We start from the raw sequence: 16,977 nt of genomic DNA on the forward strand, positions 1-16,977 counted from the left end.
GTTGCTAAATACTCCCTATTAAAACAGAAGGAATCTGTACTTATAGACAAATTTATCTTAACCCAGGTCTTTTTTTTTTTTTTTTTTTTTTTTGAAACAGGGTCTCACTCTGTCACCCGGGCTGCAGTAGAGTAGCGATCATAGCTCATTGCAGCCTCTATCTCCTGGGCTCAAGTGATCCTCCCACTCTAGCCTCCAAAGTTGCCGGGGCTATGGGTATATGTCACTACGCCCAGCTAATTTTTGCATTTTTTGTAGAGACAAGGCTCTCTCTATGTTACATAGGGTGGTTTTGAACTCCTGGCCTCAAGTGATCCTCCCATCTTGGTCTCCCAAAGTGCTGGGATTACAGTCGTGGGCCACCACGCCCAGTGCAGGTTTTATCTTAAGTGAATAAAAAGTGGTGTAAGAAGTAAGCAAAACAAAAGTGGAATGATTGGAACTGCTCAGGAGATGAATCTGAAACGTGCCCTGGGACTGGCAAGGCCTACAGGGCTCTCAAACACGGCCCCATCTAAGACATCTGAGGGACAACTGATCATTGTCATTAGCCAAAAAGAAAAACTTAACTGAAAGCTGGGGAAGAAAAATAGTATTCTAAATGTTACTTCAGGAGCATTCAGAAGGAACTACCCCAAAAGAAAACAAAACTTTAAATAAGCAATTAAATTCTGCTCTTTGAATGGGTTCATGATAAACACAAAGCAAAACAAAAGCTTTTTGTTTTGCTCTCAGAAATACCCTGGGTATTTGAAAATGGTCTCCAAAGAAAAGCCCTGAAGAACTTCTGCCTTATCCTCCACCGTGAGATCACGGGATATAATAGTGAGCATGTCCCCACCTACCAATCTAGTCCTCTTTGAGCAGGGGACAGAGCGAACAAGAGGAAGGGGTTAGGGGTTGAGAGGGACAGAGAGGATTGTGCCTGCCCACCTACAAACTTCACTAGACACTGAAGACACTTTCCCCTTCTGGAAGAATTGGAACAGATAAAGGGAACCTACTACCAATGGTGTTAAGGGTCCAGTCAATGTCAGATTTTTCTTTTCTGCCTATTTATTTTGGACAGATGGTTATAGATACTATCAAGCTAAGAGGGAAAAATATACATGAATATGTACATACATATACAAATATGCACATACGTAAATATGCATATGGACACAGACACACATATCTAACACTAAACACCAAAATCACATGAAAAAAATTGAGTAACTTTGTAGTTCCAAAATAAACAACTTCAAAATATGTAAAAAGTCAAACACGTGATAACAAACTGCTGCAAAAAACAAGCACAAGCCAGGAGCACACGAGGCAGGGCCGGCCGGAGCCGTGGGCTGCTTTACCTGCTGCGGCACAGTCTGTGAACTGTTCCCCGATGGTTGCTAACAGCAACTCTTTCCAAACTGTGGGCTGATAACGGGAAAAGAATAAAAAACAAAACAAACAAAATACACATATTTTTAGAAAATTATCCCCAGGAGCTAAACAAATTATGTTTTCTTCAACTTCACATGCACTTTCTGTGCCCACACTTGGAGTCCACAGACACCTCCAAATCCTAGGTGCAAACATTTATCACCGCCACATATTTTTCACTGGTTTACAAACAACTTCACACAGATACAAGTAAGCCAAAGTCTGGTAAAAGCTAATCTCTAGTGAAACCCCTGGTGAAATTCAGAAGAATTTCTAGGGAAAATGCATTCAAATGACTTAAAAATTTCAAATTTCTTTACTTCTCACTGATTCAAAACATAGAAGCTGATTAAATGTGGATGCTATTAGTAAAATCTTTCTCTTCAAAATCTTTTCTCTGTTTTTCTTACTACTTATAAGGTACTTCAAAGGTTACACAAGCAAAGAACACTTAAGGACATTTCTTGTTTATTTAATACTAGAGTCTTGGGAAATTCCATTCATTTGAAGCAGACTGTTTATGGCAGGCGATAGAACTTTATGTAAGAATGTATGCAATTTCCCTGGAAGATTCAGTGCACACTCTGGTCTGCCTCCTACCAATGAGAAACACTGGAGTTTCTTTCTCCTCGTGATCTAATAGTGGCATCCAATAGACAGCCACATTATTTCCACACACATTATTTCCTTTGAAAAGTTCTTGGTCCTATTTATCCTCCTTCCTGTGATTCATAGGCTCCAAATTGCCCCCAAACTAGGTTTGAATCCTGAGAGGCTGCTTGCTATCTGCAAACCAGATGGGTTAACAACCTCTCTGATCATCAGTTTCTTTAGGTGAACAAGGAAATAATAATAGGTCCGACCTTCCAGGGCTGTTGCGGGTATGAAATTAGTCAACAAGTGTGCTCAAAGGGCTTAGTACAATGACTGCAATAAAAGGGCTTAACATTTAAGATCCATGCCATACAGCTGTGTGTTTGCTATATTCCAAGTGCTCAATACATATTAACTATAATAATAGTGTTTATTATTATGTCCTCACAAGCTTAAAGCAGTCTCGCTGAATCTTTAACCAAGGCCATGGCAGTTAGCCAGGGAACTGAAAAGTGACCTTTCATTCTTTTCTTTTCTCTTTCCTAGCCTGTCCCTTCTTGTCTATGTGTCTCCCACCTAGGAATCATTGCTTCCGTTTTCTATCTGTCCAGCTACACTCCTTCAAGCTGTCAGTGATGAAGTTGACAGCTGGGAGAGGCTGTTAGGGGAAGGGAGACTTCACCCTTCTGCTTTGAATTCAGACAGGATTGGCCCACAAGACTGGATGATGATGAAAAGTAGGCTAAACTGCCTGGGATGAGGGCATTTGCACGGATATGAAAGCGTTATTATTTGTGACCCAATGCAGCCAAGTGAGCTAACAAGGAGAGGACAAAACTGCCTTTCAGCTGCTTTTCAAGGAATGTTGACATCATGATTACTTCTACTAGAGTTCAAAGTCTAGTATGAGTAAATAAAGAACATGGAAAGGCAAAATTAGCGAAATTTTAAGAACACCTTACATTCCCTCATTCTCTTATATTCTCTGCTCCCCTGATATTTTTCATTATGTATGCCAAATAACAGTAAAACGTTGGAGCTTCAAATCTTGACTAATAGTTTGCACCTTTGACAAATAAATCTGGTCATGTCTTTAGGTATGTGCTTATAAGAAAATGACTCCAGCTCAAGTATATGGGTCCCTGGAGACATTTCAGTTCTTTGAGCTTATCCACATGAAAGAAACCATGAAAAGGTGAAACTGTGTAGCACTTCCCCTTTGTCCATTTTCAAACAAGCTTTTTAGTTTCCCAGGGCTTAAGATAACCGATTTTAATGTTCACGTTAAAATGTTCAGTCAATAAGATGAATTAGAGCTCACTCTGGGAAATCTGGGTTTCTGAGACTTGATCACTGTAAACCAGCATCCCACCAGGTCATCACACCATCCAGGTTCTCATTGGCCCCAGAGGGAGATGGAGCATAGTCTCTCATGAAACCCCAAAAGATGGTGAAATGCCAAACCTCCCTATTCTCTGGGACATGGTCATTCTCAGAACTGCTTTTGTTCCCCCTGTAGAGGAGGGATGAGCCTTTGGAAGGAAAGATCCTGCTTCCGACTTCATAAAACCATATGCCACATGTTAGTCATGGCTGTCAAGGGAATGACCACCATAAAGACATTCACCTAGCTTTTCTGTGAAGTTCACAGGCATCTACTCCTGCAGACTGCACGATACAGTCACATATTACACCATGTCTATAGAGACGCACAATTATACACTTTCAAGGTGACAGTGTAAGGCAGAAAATCATCAAGGTCAGAACAGAATTTCTCACCCCCAGCCTGTTTGGAGACTGCCAGGTAAACAGGCTGTCTGCAAAGCACAAAATGCTGATGACAGACAGTCAACAACCCCACACCTCGCCGGTTCTAGACGAGGATCAGAAGGAACCTACCGTGCTGTCCTTGGGGACTTTCATCTTCCACACGCCGCCCTTTGCATTACTCTCTTCTTCCCTGGGCCAAAGACCAACGTTTAAAGTTACACTCAGGACTAAGTGATTCTACATACATTTAGATTAAATATCTCTACATACATTTAGTTTAACAACAGATGACCTTAAAAACAAAATAGTTGGGCATTTTTCTTATTTTTGTTTTTTATTTTTTATTACGGATACATAATAGTTGCACAAATTTATGTGGTATATCTGAATTTTTATTTATTTTTTTTTTTTTGAGACAGTCTCGCTCTGTCATCCAGGCTGGAGTGCAGTGGCGCCATCTCGGCTCACTGCAAGCTCCGCCTCCCAGGTTCATGCCATTCTCCTCCCTCAGCCTCCCAAGTAGCTGGCACTACAGGTGCCGCCACCACGTCCAGCTAAATTTTTTTTGTACTTTTAGCAGAGATGGGATTTCACTGTGTTAGCCAGGATGGTCTCGATCTCCCCACCTCGTAATGCACCGGTCTCAGCCTCCCAAAGTTCTGGGATTACAGGCGTGAGCCACAGCACCCGGACCCTGAATTTTTTTTTAAAGACTAGGTCTCACTCTGCCACCCAGGCTGGAGTGCAGTGGCATGATCATAGCTCACTGTAGCCTTGAACTCCTGGGCTCAAGCAATCCTCTGCCCTCAGCCTCCCAAGTAGCTGGCATTACAGGCATGTGCTATCACACCTGGCTAATTTTTAAAATTTTTTTTAGAGACGGGGTCTCTCTCACTTTGCTGCTCAGGCTCGTCTTGAACTCCTGGCCCCAAGCAATCCTCCCACCTTGGCCTCCCAAAGTGCTGAGATTACAGGCATGAGCCACCACATCTGGCCTACATGTGATATTTTGATACATGCATACAAGGTGTAATGACTGAATCGGGGTATTTAGGCTACCTATCCGTCACCTCAAGTCTTTATCATTTCCCTGTGTTAGGAACATTCTAATTCCATTCTTTTAGTTATTTCAAAATACATAATAAATTATTGTTAACTATAGTTACCCTATTGTGCTCCAAGACCTCATTGATTCTAACTGTATTTTTGTACCCATTAAGCATCCCCTGTTTATCACCCCCACAACTTCCCAGCTCTGGTAACCATCATTCTACTCTCTTTCTCCATCAGTTCAGGGTTTTTTTTTTTTTTTTTAGCTCTTACATATCAATGACAGCATGAGGTATGTGTCTTTCCATGCCTGGTTTATCTCACTTAATATAGTGTTCTCCAATTCCATCCATGTTGTTGCAAATGGCAGAATTTCATTTTTTTGATGGCTGAATACTATTCCATGGTGTACATGTACCATATTTTCTTTAGTCATTCATCTCTTGATGGACACTTAGGTTGATTCCATATCTTGGCTCTTGTGAATGGTACTACAATAAACATGGAAGTGTACACATCTCTTCGACATACAGATTTCCCTTCTTTGGGGTATATATCTGGCAGTGGGACTGCTGAATCATGGACAGTTCTATGTTTAGTCTTTTGAGGAACCTCCATACTGTTCTCCATAGTTGGCTGTGCTAATCTACATTTCCACCAACCGTGTACGAGGGCTCCCCTTTCTCCACACCCTCACCAGCATTCATTATTACCTGTCTTTTGGATAAAAGCTATTTTAACGGGGGTAAGATGGGGCATTTTTCAATAAACTCTTCCCCAGTCCTTTTGTTGGAAACAGAAGCAGATTAATGTAAAAGGAAGGAGCTAGGGATGGAGAGGGAAGAAAGTGGCATTCAGTGGCTACATGGGCAGGGAGGGTGATAGGACTTGAGATCCTCATCCTGAAAGGGCTGGTGCAGAGAGGCTCGCTTGACTCTGGGGATGCACAACAAATACAGCTGCCACAAGGGAAGGCCCTTACACTCAATGTCATGGTCATGACACTATCTCATGTGATTCTCCTATCAACCATGTATCAAGGCCTCAAAGGTGTCCCTGTGGGGGACATCTGCTGTGTGTCACTTTTTAATATCTGCTCCCTTTCTGGTAAGAGCATCCCAGTTTCCCTCTAAAGAGCCACCTGCCGCCTACTGTTCTGTGAGATCCACTCAGGCACGGTTGACTCCACGTCCTAGCTTCAAAGATGGGCTTCTGACCCAGGCTAGCCTATGAGAGTACTGCCTCTTCTTAGTCTTTGTGATTGGCCAGAAATGGAAAGGGAACCCAAAGTGGGAGAATGAGAGCCAGCCCTGGGATTTTATCTGGGCTCATGAGTACTGACAATGGTAAAATTGCAGGGCGTAAGACCAGAGCATAGGAAGGCAACTTTGCTACCTCAGATGGGAGAAAATTAAACCAATGTAGAACGAAGCAGAATAATTCTGGTGGGGACCATCAGATTCCTGATAACATGAGCTGGATCTGCCAGAAACTACCCCTACCAGTGAACTTCCCAGTCACAGGTTAAAAACATATTCAATTTTTTTGCTCGAATTACATTTCTGGTGGCTGAGCCTGGTGGCTCATGCCTGTAATCCCAGCACTTTAGAAGGCTGAGGCGGGCAGATCACTTGAGCCTAGGAGTTCAAGACCAGCCTGGGAAACAAGGTGAAATCCCACCTCTACCAAAAATGAAAAATAAAAAATTAGTTGGGGGTGGTGACACACACCTGTAGTCTCAGCTACTTGGGAGGCTGAGGCGGGAGGTTCACCTGAGCCTGGGAGGTCAAGCCTGTGGTGAGCTGTGATGGTGCCACAGCACTCCAGCCTTGGTGATAGAGTGAGACCTGGTCTCAAAAAAAAGAAACCAACCAAACAAAAACAACAAAAAACCCCCACAAAAACAAGTTAGGTTTCTGTCATTTGCTACTAATCAAGATGAGGTACATTTCCATTTCATTAACGAGTAAATAATGCAGAAAGACTGAATGACATGACATAAAGATTTATTACTAATTGGGACTCCAGCCTGGGCAAACTAACTTACTGTCGATCTTCATCACTACATCAAGCTATTAAAGAAGGAGGACACTTACCCCCAGACCCTGGGCCATGATTGATATCATAGACTTTCTATGTTGTCCATGTGAGACACACATCTCAGGTGATATGATCTTTTATGAGGTTCACAAACATTTCCCTCCCACCTTGACCTTAAATTACACGTTAGACACTTACCAAAGTGGTCGCCTCTCTCCTCTCATTAAATGATAACTACATCTCAAAGGCAGGCTAGTCACAGGAGGGATATTATTGTATACACTCCAAAATATCTTTAAAAGAAAAACAAACACTTTGTTTAATATACCCAGCATTGATTTATTATGCTGTTAGATTATCAAATTAATGCATTGAAGAAAAATTTTGATTCTCATTGTTTTATCCATTCAAAATAGATTTTTCTCAGTATCCCTTCTAATTCTCTGTTAGACAATGTAACAGAACATTAAAGAATGCTGGGCTTGGTGGCTCACGCCTGTAATCCCAGCACTTTGGGAGGCCGAGGCAAGTGGATTGCTTGAGCCCAGGGGTTCGAGACCAACCTGGGCAATGTGGCAAGATCCCATCTCTACAAAAAATACAAAAAATTAGCTGGGCATGGTGACACACGCTTGTAGTCCCAACTACCTAGAAGGCTGAGGTGGGAGGATAGCTTGAGCCTGGGAAGTCGAGGCTGCAGGTGAGCCAAGATCGCACCACTGCATTCCAACTTGGGCAACAGGAGTGAGACCCTGCCTCAAAAAAACAAAAACACAACAAGAAGAAGAAAAGATGTTCCTTGCTGACGCTGTGCCAAGTTCTATGTTTCAGGAAGCTATGGTTATTAAGCAAACATTCCTATGCAACATGTCTACAGATAAAACTGGAAAGGACATTGCTAATGATTTTTCTGGCAGCTAGGTAGTATCCACTAAAGCCTTTAGTACTGAATATATGTACCGAACATATTTATAACTATTTTGTTACAATAGACCCTGTCTTCAACATGGTGAAATCCCATCTCTACTAAAAATACAAAAAATTAGCCAGGCGTGGTGCCAGACGCCTATCATCCCAGCTACTTGGGAGGCTGAGGCAGGAGAATCACTTGAACCCAGGAGGCAGAGGTTGCAGTGAGCCGAGATCACACCATTGCACTCCAGCCTGGCCAACAGGGCGAGACTCCGTTTAAAAAAAAAAAAAATCAACTCTGTCTTCTCTACAAGCCTGGAAGGAGTGTGTGATGCTACGGCTTGGGGGTTGAAGGATAAAGCAGATGGCAAAGAGAAACTACCTTAGACACTCTGTATGCCCCTTATCTCTCCCCTACTAAAGGAACAGGGAACAGCTCAGGTGCTGAAGCAACAAGCTGCGCAAGATACACAGTGTTATGGACTGCACGTCTGTGTCTTCTCCAGATTCATATGCTGAAACCCTAACTACCAATAGGATGGTGTTAGCACGTGGGGCCTCTGGGAGGTAATCAGGTCATGAGGGTTTAGCCACCATGACAGGCTTCGTGTCCTTATGAGAAGATGAAGAGAGCCAGCCCTCCCTCTGGCATGTGAAGATACAAGGAGAGGATGGCTATGTACAAACCAGGAAGAGGGCCCTCACCTGGATGTGCCCATGCTCGCACCCTAATCTCAGACTTCCAGGCTCCAGAACTGTGAGAAACAAGGGTTTGTTGCATAAACTGCCCAGTCTATGGTTTTTGGTTATAGTAGCCTGAACTAAGACACAGGGCATCTGGTAAACAGAAATAGATTATACAAAAATAATAAGGTAATAGTAAAACAGGAAGTCTTGGCAAAGACAAGTGATCTGGAGCTGTTCTCTGAGCCAGGCTTTGTTCTATGAACATTTACATGTTTATGCAATTTATCCTAATGACAGTCTTAGGAGGAGGTATGATTATTATCCTTTTTTTAAAGATAAGGACACCAGGCAGAGATGAACCCGCCCAAGAGTCAGTTTGGTATGACCATGAGGATTAGGATGAGGATTGAGGCTATGAAGAAGAAAACACTTCCCCATTTGTTTGGAGTAGGTAATAGAATTACTATGCTATGAATGCTATGCACAGAATTACCGTGCAAATAAGAAATATTGTTCTGTGTGGTGAGGTAAGCATAGGGTGATCATCTGGGTCTCCCAGTAGGTCTGAGGAAAGCAGCACAAGTAAAAGAGCAATTAGAAAAATCAATCCTAGGGCTCATGAACTAAGTCACACGGGTGAAATGGAATTTTATCTATGTTGAACGATAATCCTGCTGTGTTGTTCAAGCCTGTTTTGTGTTAAAAAAAATAATAAAGCTGAATTAACTACAAAGGTGGCAATGATGAACTACAAGATCAAATTGAAGGCAAAAAACTACAGGATGATAGATGTATTAATTGAGAATCCACCTTGGCTCCCTTCTACTAAATGGTGCTAGTGTAGTGAGGAGTTAAAAGCTACTGTAATAACAGTGGCTCCTCAAACACACATCTGTCTCTATGGAGGTACCTATCCTGTAAATGCTTTGCTATTTGTACAAATAAGATTATTCCAATATTTCCGTTTCTGTGGTGTGAGGGTAGGTAGGCAGGGCTGGAATCTGAATCCAGGCAATTTGATTCCCAAACCTCTGTTCCTAACCACTCAGCTATTTTCTTCGAACATATTACTGTGTTTTTGATACATCTTTCTCCAATCTTAGCAGCCAAGAATCAGGTCATGAAGCCACAGAAAGAGGGACACATGTTGAAGATGTTTTTCCACCAGTAAGATGCCCATAATTCACAAGAGGCTGGTGGTTGTCAACTCCAGCCTGAGAGCCCAGTTACGATGTGGCAATGACCTCTGTAGAATTTATGCACAAAATAACATTAAGATGAAAACCCCTGTCTAAGGTAAAACTAAGAGGACTTTGGTGCTGGCAAGCTTCAAGTCTCCTCAAAGGCATCACAAACCAAAGTTCCTGCCGTCATACCCCTGTCAAAGTTGTCAAATCTTGACTTTTTAACCTAGTACTTGAAGCACATTGAAAAAATACAACAAAACACTTCTTCCATTTCAAAGATCAGAAAAACACTAAAGATCATGCTAAGGATTGGAGCTTTAGAAGCTTCTCTTGAAAACAAAAGCAGACAACTGATTCTGCTTGGTTTGGCAAATTTGACAGGAAGAGATTACAGCCCAAGAACATCAGTGATAGACTTAACATATTCATTAAAACACATATTTGTACATTTTTGCTGAGCATAAAATAGGAGCAAAATATCCGGTCACACCATTAAAAAAAAAAAAAAAAAAGCCCTATTTGAAAAGCATGTGTCATTAAACTGGTCTGTTTCCCTGTTGCAAACCTCATCCAATGCGTAGAATATTTGTGAAGTATGTCTGCTGGTGAAATACCTACAGGAAGGAATCTAGCATTACTCAGCTCCTGAAAACCTCTTCCGCCCTTGCAGAAGTGAAAGGTCTGCTACAGCGGAAGCCTGGTAATTCAAGATTATACTCTCTGTAACACATCTTGAAAATGGAAACACTTAAATTTTACTATATATAAAATCTTGCAAATAGATTTCAAAAGCCTTTAGGCTTATAATTAATTCTGTTAGACTTGCAAATCGAAGATTGCAGTAAAAGTAAAACTAAGCACAATGTTTATTAATGACGGTTAAATGCTTTTTTTTTCCCAAAAGCCTTGATAATCACCCTAGGACTAAGAGAGGTATAAAAGTTGAACATCATTCATTCAGTCAACATCTGTGACCATCAGTTGTGAACAGAGCACTGTGACGAGTCCTTGGGGAACTTAGCTGAATGCAGGAGGGTCAGCTTTTGACCACAGCAATCCACTCCTTGGGAGGTATGTTCTGGAACACCAATCTGGCACCTCTCCTTGAGAAACTGAGGCAGGGAAGACACCTGTCCAATGGAGTCTAATACCTGGATTTAAGACCTAGGTTCTCAGGATAACCTTCACAAGTCATGTAGCCCTTGAAACCCAAGTGGCCTCCTCTGTATAAGGATACAGCTATTTCACTGGAAAATGTAATGATGAAACGCAAAGTGAAAGCACTTGCTAGGCCTAAGGAAGGAGGCAAAGTATGGTTAGACCCATTAATATGCTGACCACTTGATAAATCCCCAATCTGTTAGTACTGATTGGAGCAACTATGCCCCACCTGACAGCCTTCTGCCAAATAGATAATCATTCATTACCAAGAAAACCAGCAAATTTTCTCCTCAATTTCCTACTGGAATGTTCTGAAGAAAAACAATGCACTTGGAAATTCTTCAGAAGAAAAGATGTCATGTGTTGACAGACAACAAAGTGATATGTCTGTTTTGTAAAACAAACCAGAAACAAAACCACCCAGCAAACACACCTCAAGAAAAAAAAAAAAATTCCAGGATTTATTCCAAGGTTGCGGCATGTGTAGCAGGAGAGTATTTCCAAAAAAACAAAACAAATATTTTTGCTCATTAGGTATTATTAGTTGCCTGGGGCTTCCCACCAACGGAATCAGTGGTATTTATGGGCAGGGCCAATAGGCATCTGAACCGAATAGGCAACTGAAGAGTTTAATGGATGTTTCTAACTCACAGCAGACACAAAGGCTGAAAGCAAAGTGCTTCTGATTTACAAGAGCTGGGTACTTGAGAGAGAAATGGGTTTTCCTCTGAATTCCAAAAAGGGCTTGGCTTAAAGAGAGAGCCCAAGTGTGGTGTTGTGATCATAGAGTAAATGAGATGTGACAGGATGTGAGGGTAATTTCCCACCACACAGAAAGTCAGTTAGTAAAAACCAACTCTGAGTTGGGGAGTTAAAAGCTTGAAGTGAGAGGACAGTGGGGTTAAAACCTTGAAAGGATGGGAGAGAGCCCCACCCAAAGTTTGGGGATGTCTAGAGCAGAGGACTGTGGAACCTGCTTCCTGGTACAGCCCAAGAGGCTCCAAGACTCCCAGAAAAGGCCCTCACTCCTACAGTGCTGGGCAACATGGCAGTCAGGTCTGAGAACAGCTGTGAAGGCAGGAGGGGTTATTCTTGCCGGGAGGGCGTGCCACAACCTTATAGAGTTCCCCTCATTCTGGCGCGCTGGGGGGAAGGCAGCCAACATTTCCTAAATCTCCAATCTGGAGCTTGAAATTGCTAGAAAGCCTAAGGACAACAGGGCCTGGGGTCTGGATGTGTGTGTACATAGCAGGGGTCTTCATGACATGAGGTTACAGCAGGGCCAAAGGTGGTGGGCATGGCCCAAGGTCAGGAGGGGTCAGGGGTATTTCTGCATATGCCTGTTCATATGGAGAAGGAGAAGAGGGTGGTCATTTTCCCCAAAAGAGATTTAAATTAGAAGAGACCCAGTTTCACAGTTGAAGTGACTAAATTACTTTTAATTAGCCAGGTCAAATCTCACCCCACCCCAATACACAGACACAACGGCCTCCACTGAGAATGTGGAGGAATATAAGCAATTTAACTTCAGTTATATTTCTTCATAACTGGATTGTAGCTATAGATGTTGATCCTATTATGCATATAATGAATAAACTAAATGATGGATAAAGAATCTTGTTATACTTGATGCGAAGTCTGTGCTACACAGAACTATGAAGTGGACCTGGATGCAGGTCCTTCTCTTTCTCTCTTTTCAGTGTTGGCTTTCTTCCTGTCTACCCTCAGGCCCCTCCCTTCACCCAAGTGGTTCACTCCAGGTCATTCTGTTGCAGGACACCACACACCATGGGCTATCTTGCTGTGTCCAGGGCAGCAAGTACTTGGAATCAATCTTTCCACCATCCTCCATGACAAATACTGACCTAGAAAACCTCTTCTTCTGGAGGAAGAGCCCTCATTTCCCAAGGGTTTGGAAAGCAATCTGCCGGCCTAACAGGCGGCTTGACCTGCTGATATGAAGTCTTGATATTATCGACAGCACACAGGATAGGTTTGGCATATGCAGGGGAAACATTTTCTTAATTTCAATAGGTTATATATACTCTTTATGAAGACTTTCTGCTTATGATAAACGATGTTGAATTTCCACCTATAGAGGAAATATGCTTTCTGTTTTATGCAAATTTAAATAAGAAGTCAAGTTATAAGAAATACTGGGTAGAACGTACTACAAGTGAGATAAGTGTGGCAAAATCTTTAAGGTGATACATCAAATAACTGATGTTCGAGACAGAGTGCTGTGCAGGAATGAGTTTTCAGGGGTAGAATTTTTAATCTTGTAGCAGATAAGGCTGAAAGAAACTGGACAAGGGAGACTTCTCTTGCAAATCACAAATGGCAGGTAGCTCTTCATTCTCCAACAGGTAAAATAGGGCTTGTTCAAAAGCGGTGTTCCATTTTTTTTTCCCCCAGAGATGTGAGTCTTGCCATGTTGCCCAGGCTGAACTCGAACTCCTGGGCTCACGCAATCCTCCCACCTCAGCTTCCTGAATAGCTGAGATCACAGGCATGAGCCAATGCCCCTGGCTAAAAGCCATTTTCTATTCTGCACTGCAACCATTGAGGATGCAAAACCACAAGAGAACTGTGGAAAATTTGGACAGGTTCACAAAAGAGTAAGAGAATCAATAAGCACCTGGGAAATATGCCTAGATGTAAAATGGAATTTTCCAAGAAAGGCAGGAAAGTAGAAATGAACTTAACTCCAGGCAGAGAGAATTATTATTTGGTGTGATGAAAGTGTCCTCAGCAGGGGTTCCCAGGTCCTTTGGAGGCTGAGTCTCCTCCACTCCTCAATCACGGGGAGTAAAAGAAAGAGAACTGGACTGGAAGTGGAGGGAATTCCAGTCCTAGAGGCATGGCATGATTGGCTCTTTCCACTGAATGTTTGGGCCACTTACCTCCAGCCTCAGTCTCCTCAACTAATAGATGGGGTAACAATTCTTCTCCCAAACCCATCTACTTTGATTTGCTAAAGGGCCTCAAAGTATAAAAAGACACAGATGTCTTTAATAAAGCAATCATTAATATCACATGATTTTTACCTTTCATCTAAACACATGTGGGAGGAAAACACAGACATAATTGGAGAAGCAGTTTTTTTAGTACTAATGGAGTGAGAGTAAAAGAATCAACGTACAGGCCAAAGTGGTTCATGCCTGTAATCTCAGCACTTTGGGAGGTCAAGGAGGGAACACAGCTTGAGGTCAGAAATTCGAGACTAGCCTGAGCAACATAGCAAGACCCCATCTCTAAAAAAAAAATAAAATAATTTAACTGGGTGTGGTAGCACATGGCTGTAGTCCTAGATACTTGGGAGGAGGCTGGGGTGGGAGGATCTCTTGAGACCAGAGTTTGGGGCTGTAGTGAGCTATAATTGCACCACTGCACTCCTGCCTGGGTGACAAAGTGAGACCCTGTTTCTGAAGAAAAAAAAATTAATATGCAATCCTAGAATAAAATAAAAAGACAGTGGGACAAAAGCATATCCTCAAATTACTGACAAGATAGTATCCTGGCCAGTTCTTAAATACTAAGGACAATTTATCAGCTGTTAAGGACACTCGCAGGCTGAAATCTCAAAAGTTATTGATAAGTTAAATATCTTTACATACACCTCTGTGTTAGCGGTGGTGCAATCCAGAGTATAATCACTTGAAATAAATAATCTAGAAGCAGTGGTATATAGTTTCCTGATATAAAATACGACTGAAGAAAGCATGAAAAGATATCTCAGTAGAAGTAGACAAATTATGGCAGATGATTGGGTATTTACTATGGCTTTTTACCTCAATGTACCATTTAAGTCTCACAACAGCATGATAAAATTACCATCACAATTATTTCCATCTTACAGATGAGTAAACTGAGATTCAGACAGGTTATATAACTTGTCCAAGCTAATAAGTGTCACATCAACCAAGGCATTGTGACTACCCTAGCCCACACCCTAGCCAGGTAACTGATGGAGCTGAGGGGTAGAATCCAGTAACACTTAAATAAAAGCTGGCCACATCTGAGGGCTAAGTGCCAAGCATTACTAAGAACTATATACCATCTCATTTAACTTTCACTCTACCTTAGCGAGTAGGCACTATTACTACCTCAGTTTTACAGATGAGAAACTGACGGAGCAGAGACAGCTGAGACAGAAAGGAATTTCCTGATCCTTACGGCAGTGTTTATCAGCCATTTTTTTCACTGTTGCCCCCTTAGGCCCTAAAAGAACCCTTTTTCTAATCACCTATGATGAAATTTTAATATCACAGAGACACCGTATGTTTACGGACTCCATGGACATCTATGCTTTGTATATAAAAAGAATGAGATTTGTTCACTGATCTACTTCCCCTGCAAGAATGAACTTTGGCCCCCACTGAGAATGTGTAGCCTACAGAATCCTTACGGGAGCAGTCTGTTGTGACTCAGGAAAGTGGTTCATTTATTAACTTTTAATTCATTCTTTTTTTTTTTTTTTGGGGGGGGAGTGTGTGTGTGAGAGAGACAGAGTCTCACTCTGTCACCCAGCCTGGAGGGCAGTGCAATCTCGGCTCACTGCAACCTCCACTTCCCGGGTTAAAGCAATTCTCCTGCCTCAGCCTCCCCAGTAGCTGGGACTACAGGCGCCTGCCACCACTCCAGGCTAATTTTTGTATTTTTAGTAGAGACAGGGTTTCACCATGTTGCTCAGGCTGGTCTTGAACTCCTGACCTCAAGTGATCCGCCCACCTCGGCCTCCCAAAGTGCGGGGATTACAGGCAAGAGCCACCATGCTCGGCCTCATTCATTCATTCAATCCTTCAATATTCATTGAGTGCAAAGGACCAGACACAATAATATAGTGCTGTATGATTCCATAAATACAAAGTTCAGTAACAGAATGAATGTAATGTGGTAGAAATAAGAATAGTGGTTGCTTGGGGGATGGAGGCTGGCAGGGGCACGAAGAGAATTTCTAGTGCAAGGGAAAGTTTTTCTTCTTGATCTGCGTGATGGTTGTATGTGCGTACCCTTGTCAAAATTTATACTTAAGAAATCTACATTTACTGTATATAAATTATATCCCAATAAAGTAGTTTTAAAGAAAGTATTTCCTAGTATGTGCCTGCCTGGGTGCTTTAAATTGCTCCCTGAAGACCCTAAAATGCTGTGGATTCAGGGACGCTACCAAATACTCTGGGTTATCTCGCGGGGTCAGGAAAACTAAGCCAATCCCATCATCTGACTAGTGTCAGCTCCGGAACCCCTTGCATAGCCCTGATGATCTAATGTCATGTGGGTTGGGAAAAGTCTAATGAGACTCCAAGAGCCTTTACATGAGGACAGGCCTTCAAATCAAGCGCTCTGAGGATTATAAAATGGCTGCTGGGAAAAGGTAACAGAAGTCCCTAAATCCACAGAAGAGGAGATGTGCAGGGAGGCCTCCCAGACTCTGAGCGCGTCGATTTCTCTGGACAGTGGCCCTTGTGCTGCCTTGCGGTGCTGTCTGTACTTGGCACTGCACAGCAGCACTGCTGCTCTGCTTCCCACACGCTTATGTCACTTCCCCAACGACACCAGAAATGGCCCACAGTCAGGACTGTGTCTTCACACCCGGCTCACTGCCCTTGGTAGCCCCATGCAGCACCTTGCAATCAGATTCTTGGGACTTCGTAATTATGCATGCCAAATTTTTTGAACCAGATACTGGGACCACAGCCTAAAAAAAAAATGGATCTCTATGCTACTTCTGCATGTAAGAGGCTGCCTAAGAGACACAATCTAGATGCGGATCTATTGGAATTTCTAAGACATTAACAGATTTAGGGATACAACAGGAAAGCTATTTAAAATCTCCCTCTTCTAGAAAATTCATGGACATATGGTAAATGCAACTCTGAAGCAGCCACAAAAGCCTTATTCTCTACCTGCACCAGCCCGTTAAACTAGAAGACAGGAAAAACTGGATAGAATCTGCTACTGAAGAAAACAGAAATGGGATCAATTAAATCAATCAAGTTTTTTCTTTTTTGAGACAAGGTCTTGCTCTGTTGCCAGGGCTGGAGTGCAGTAGTGTGAACACAGCTCACTGCAGCATTGAAATCCTGGGCTCAAGTGATCATTGTACCTCAGCCTCCCAAGTAGCTGGGACCACAGATGTGTGCCACCACGC

General features: G+C 42.4%; 1 protein-coding gene across 2 annotated transcripts in view; it reads right to left on the bottom strand.

The window, feature by feature from the left end:
• Nucleotides 1–16,977, bottom strand: part of EIF4E3 (eukaryotic translation initiation factor 4E family member 3) — a 122,355-nt gene that overhangs the window by 89,612 nt on the left and 15,766 nt on the right. For both annotated transcript variants that reach the window (XM_058437163.1, XM_032149498.2), the window contains exons 3-5: nt 7,075–7,169; nt 3,916–3,976; nt 1,350–1,416 (exon numbers count right to left, since the gene is read on the bottom strand). In XM_058437163.1, the coding sequence (XP_058293146.1) occupies nt 1,350–1,416; nt 3,916–3,976; nt 7,075–7,169 (223 nt within the window). The remainder of the gene's footprint in view (nt 1–1,349; nt 1,417–3,915; nt 3,977–7,074; nt 7,170–16,977) is intronic.

This window comes from Hylobates moloch, unplaced genomic scaffold, assembly GCF_009828535.3.
Source record: "Hylobates moloch isolate HMO894 unplaced genomic scaffold, HMol_V3 SCAFFOLD_4, whole genome shotgun sequence".
Lineage (NCBI taxonomy): Eukaryota > Metazoa > Chordata > Mammalia > Primates > Hylobatidae > Hylobates > Hylobates moloch.